General features: G+C 50.0%; 1 protein-coding gene across 1 annotated transcript; it reads left to right on the top strand.

Moving 5' to 3' along the window:
* Positions 1-295: 295 nt before the first annotated feature.
* On the top strand, positions 296-2,664 carry LOC107464992 (uncharacterized). Its single transcript, XM_016083958.1, has 3 exons — positions 296-508; positions 596-1,525; positions 1,579-2,664. Exons 1-3 carry the CDS (start codon positions 296-298, stop codon positions 2,662-2,664), a joined length of 2,229 nt encoding a protein of 742 aa, XP_015939444.1.
* Positions 2,665-3,922: the final 1,258 nt, after the last annotated feature.

Below are 3,922 nucleotides of genomic sequence, written 5' to 3' on the forward strand. Positions count from 1 at the left end.
ATTGCACATAAACCCTTGTGGGTTACCACGGTTTATATAGGGTAAATAATAGCCAGAAAACCTTGTAGGTTCCCACGGTTTAGTATGACGGGAAGTCTATATATATGTGGGTGATTCAAGCTCCATAAGAGATCATTCTCACAATGGCTAGTGAGGAAGAGAGTTTTCTTGCCCTAGTGCATTGCTCTGGGAAAATAAAAAAAAAAGCAAAAGCCAAGGTGTGAAGAACAGCATCTTGGAGAAGCTTGGCGTGTTGGGTAGCAAGTGGGTGAAGAAACTATTCTACAAGATTCCCATGGCGGTTGTCTCGACCGGTGTTCAGTATGAAACCTTTGCGGTTAAGGCTGATGAAGATATTAGGGTTCTGTTCTACCGTGTAAGGAGTTTTCCGGAGATCAGAATCCATGAGTTGTTCGCGAAGTTGGAGGTTGGTGTCGATAGTTCTGGGGCATCCGCTCCAGTTCCTTGCCCAGCTGCCGCGGGTGGTGCATCTAGTTCAATGCCTGCGGTCAGACCGTATCTTCCGCCGGTTCAATCACCTTCATTTGCGGCTGATTTAGACCGAACGGAGGTTGTTGGTTCTGTACCTTTGTAGAATGCAGCAGTCATTGAGCCTCCCCACGTTGTGAGCACCGGTGGTGGCCTCGTACCTTATATCGAAGACTTTGGTGGACCTGATCAAGTAGAGAATGCAATGCGTGACGATGAGTCTGACCAGGAGCCTGTTGATATCGATGGTGACAGCGACGATGACACAGGTGGCGATCCACATGCGCAGCATCGGCCTTCAAGTTCTGGTTCTCATCAGTACCCTCCACACTTCTCCACACTAAACTTGGAAGCTCTTAGTCAACAGGAAGACAGTGGTAACAGAGTGGGGGGATCTTCTACAGAATTTCAGATTGGGCAATCATTCCAGAGTAATGATGAAGCTGTGCTGAGTGTAAAGGACTATAGCATCCGGCGAGGTGTTGAGTACAGAGTCATCGAATCGGATCATTTGAAGTATCATGGAAAATGCAAGGAATTCGGCAAGGGTTGTAGTTGGTTGATTCGTGTAGCGCTTCGTGCACGAAAGGGGAGTTGGGAGGTTAGGAGGTACAACGGGCCACACACATGCCTCGCAACTTCTATTTCATGTGATCACCGTCAGCTGGATTACCACGTTATATGTGCGAGGATTCTTCCTATGGTTATGGCCGATGCTGCGGTTACGGTAAAGGTACTTCAACAAGCGACAGAAGCTCATTACGGTTTCAGGCCTAGTTACAGGAAGGTTTGGATGGCTAAGCAGAAGGCAGTGGCACAAATATACGGAGATTGGGAGGAGTCTTACGCAGAGTTGCCACGTTGGATGCTAGGGATCCAGGCGACAATGCCGGGAACAATCACGGTGCTGAAGACGTCTCCTGTTCGGATTGGTGGTGGGTTGATGAGTCCACGGTGTACTTTCACCGGCTTTTCTAGACATTTCCACCATGTATCGAGGCATTCCGGCATTGCAAGCCCCTCGTCAATATTGATGGTACCCACTTGTATGGGAAGTATGGAGGGACGCTGCTGTTGGCGATAGCTCAGGACGGGAACTCGAACATCCTCCCGATAGCATTTGCCCTTGTGGAGGGCGAAAATGCAGAGTCGTGGTCATTCTTCTTGTCCAATCTCCGAGAGCATGTGACTCCTCAGGAGGGTATCCTTGTTATCTCTGATAGGCATAATGGGATCAAGGCAGTGCTTGAGGCACCTGAAACTGGATGGCTGCCTCCTCGGGCTTTCCGGGCCTACTGTATAAGGCATGTAGCTGCGAATTTCGTCCTAACGTTCAAAGGTAAGGACTCAAGGAGGATGCTGGTGAATGCTGCCTACGCAAAGACTGAGGAAGAGTTTTACTACTGGTTCGACATCATGCGGACTGAGAATCCAGTAATGTGTGACTGGGCCAACCGTATGGAGTATGACAAATGGACCCAACATGAGGATGCTGGTCGACGGTTCGGGCACATGACCACAAACATCAGTGAATGTGTGAACTCCGTGGTAAAGGGAACTCGCAACCTGCCGGTCACATCGTTGGTTAAGTCAACCTACGGGAGGCTTGCTCAGCTATTTGTGGTACGGGGACAGATAGCAGAGGCACAACTCGGATCTGGCCATGAATTCTGTCAGGCATTGGTCAAGGCTATTGATCGGAACCTAAGAGACTCTAGGTGCTTCACTGTGACATTATACGACAGGCATCAGTCCGAGTACACCGTCGCTGAGACAACACCAACGGGGACCTTCTCGCTGGGTAGCTATAGAGTTTCCCTTAAAGATCACCGATGCGACTGTGGCCACTTCCAGGCGCTGCATTATCCTTGTTGCCACGCCATTGCGTGTTGCGCCTACTCCCGGCTTAACTGGGCGTCATATGTTCACGAGGTGTATCGTATGAGTGAGGTGTTCAACGTTTACAACCAGGGGTTTCTCCCACCTATCCCTGAAGGACTATGGCCTCCATATGCTAGGCCAACCATCATTCCTGACCATAATATGCGGCGTGCAAAGGAAGGTCGTCCAAAGGCAACCAGGATCCGCGGAAGTATGGATCAGTCTCAGGAGAATCAGCCGAAGCGTTGTGGGCTATGCCGTCAGCCTGGGCATACGCGAAGGAACTGTCACTAGCGAAGACAAAGTGGTGGAGGGGATGCGTAGATCTCATGTCGTGTAACATGCCGTCTATGCTGTTTCAGTTGTTTCATGGTCTAGATAATCTTAGTAATGTATGGTTGGTTAAGTATGTGACTGTCAACATGTTTCTTTAACACAAAAATTTCAGATGAAAAAACTCCTGTTATTTTATCTGTTTGATTAAACCACTTTGGACATCTTTCATATTGTGCATTATAATATAAGCCGTAGAGGAACATATCAAATAATCTGAAACCGGTTAAACTACTTGGTCAAAAGATAAATAATATTTAACATAATTCTGAAAGCCATAAATACTAAGTAGCATGCTCAATACATAAACTAACAAAGTCCCTACCGGACAGGAACATATAACATAACTAATCACAATCCTCAATGGTGTCACTGTCATCATCGTCGAACTGGCCAAGCAGGTGACCTCCGGTGCCACACAAAGGAGGACGCCTCACCCGCCTAGGTCTGTGATCTGCCGCTGGTGCTGAGGGCTGTGCGGGAACCACGCTGAAAGCAGAGGCAGGTGTCCCTCCTAACGCAAACCATGGGTCAGACGGAGATACTGCAGGCTCGTTGAGGTCAACTGCCAACTGAGCCTGAACATCGTCACTCCGTGGCTGCTGATCAGCCAACTGGGCATGCTCCTCAGGCATCTGTGGCCTATAATGAGTATCATCATCATCCCTAAGCATGTCTGCTATGTCCCTGTAGAACTCAGACTCAGTAACAGGATCAGCAATGTCCATCCCGACAGCCGCGGTAGTAAACTCAGCAAAAGCATGTGGGCTCACGTTCCCAAACAGCTGAGAGCTAGTACCCACGTCGAACGTCGGCTGATCCATAGCTGATGCTGATCCAACTACCTCCTCACCGGGCACGTGATGAGTGCCGTCCCCCTGCTCGGATGGTCCTCTGTCAAGCGCACCTCGACGGTTAGGCCGCGCAGGTGGCCGTCTGCCTCTACGTCGAGGAACACGGTAGTCCACTGCATCCTCAGGGTCAGCTCCAGGAACGTCCTGCTCCAAACGGTCGGCAAACTCCCTCCACTCGCAATTAGTGGTCCGGGTCCATATACGGCGACGCCGATCGACTCGTCTGTTATCTGGTCTGTCATAAACGTGCACTCTAGGAGGTGCCTGGGACGACCCTCTGTGACGCGCCTCCTCAGTCAACATAATCGGCCTCGGATCCTGAAATGCTACATCTGGGGATAGGAACCTGTGCGCCACACGGCACC

The sequence above is a fragment of the Arachis duranensis genome, chromosome 9, assembly GCF_000817695.3.
Source record: "Arachis duranensis cultivar V14167 chromosome 9, aradu.V14167.gnm2.J7QH, whole genome shotgun sequence".
NCBI lineage: Eukaryota > Viridiplantae > Streptophyta > Magnoliopsida > Fabales > Fabaceae > Arachis > Arachis duranensis.

Excerpts from the sequence above, each read along its gene's own strand:
- LOC107464992 (XM_016083958.1), top strand. The coding sequence starts at position 296 with ATGGCGGTTGTCTCGACCGGTGTTCAGTATGAAACCTTTGCGGTTAAG. Across the intron at positions 509-595 it reads CATCTAGTTCAATGCCTGCG|AATGCAGCAGTCATTGAGCC; the intron begins GTCAGACCGTAT and ends GTACCTTTGTAG. Across the intron at positions 1,526-1,578 it reads GCCCCTCGTCAATATTGATG|GACGGGAACTCGAACATCCT; the intron begins GTACCCACTTGT and ends GCGATAGCTCAG.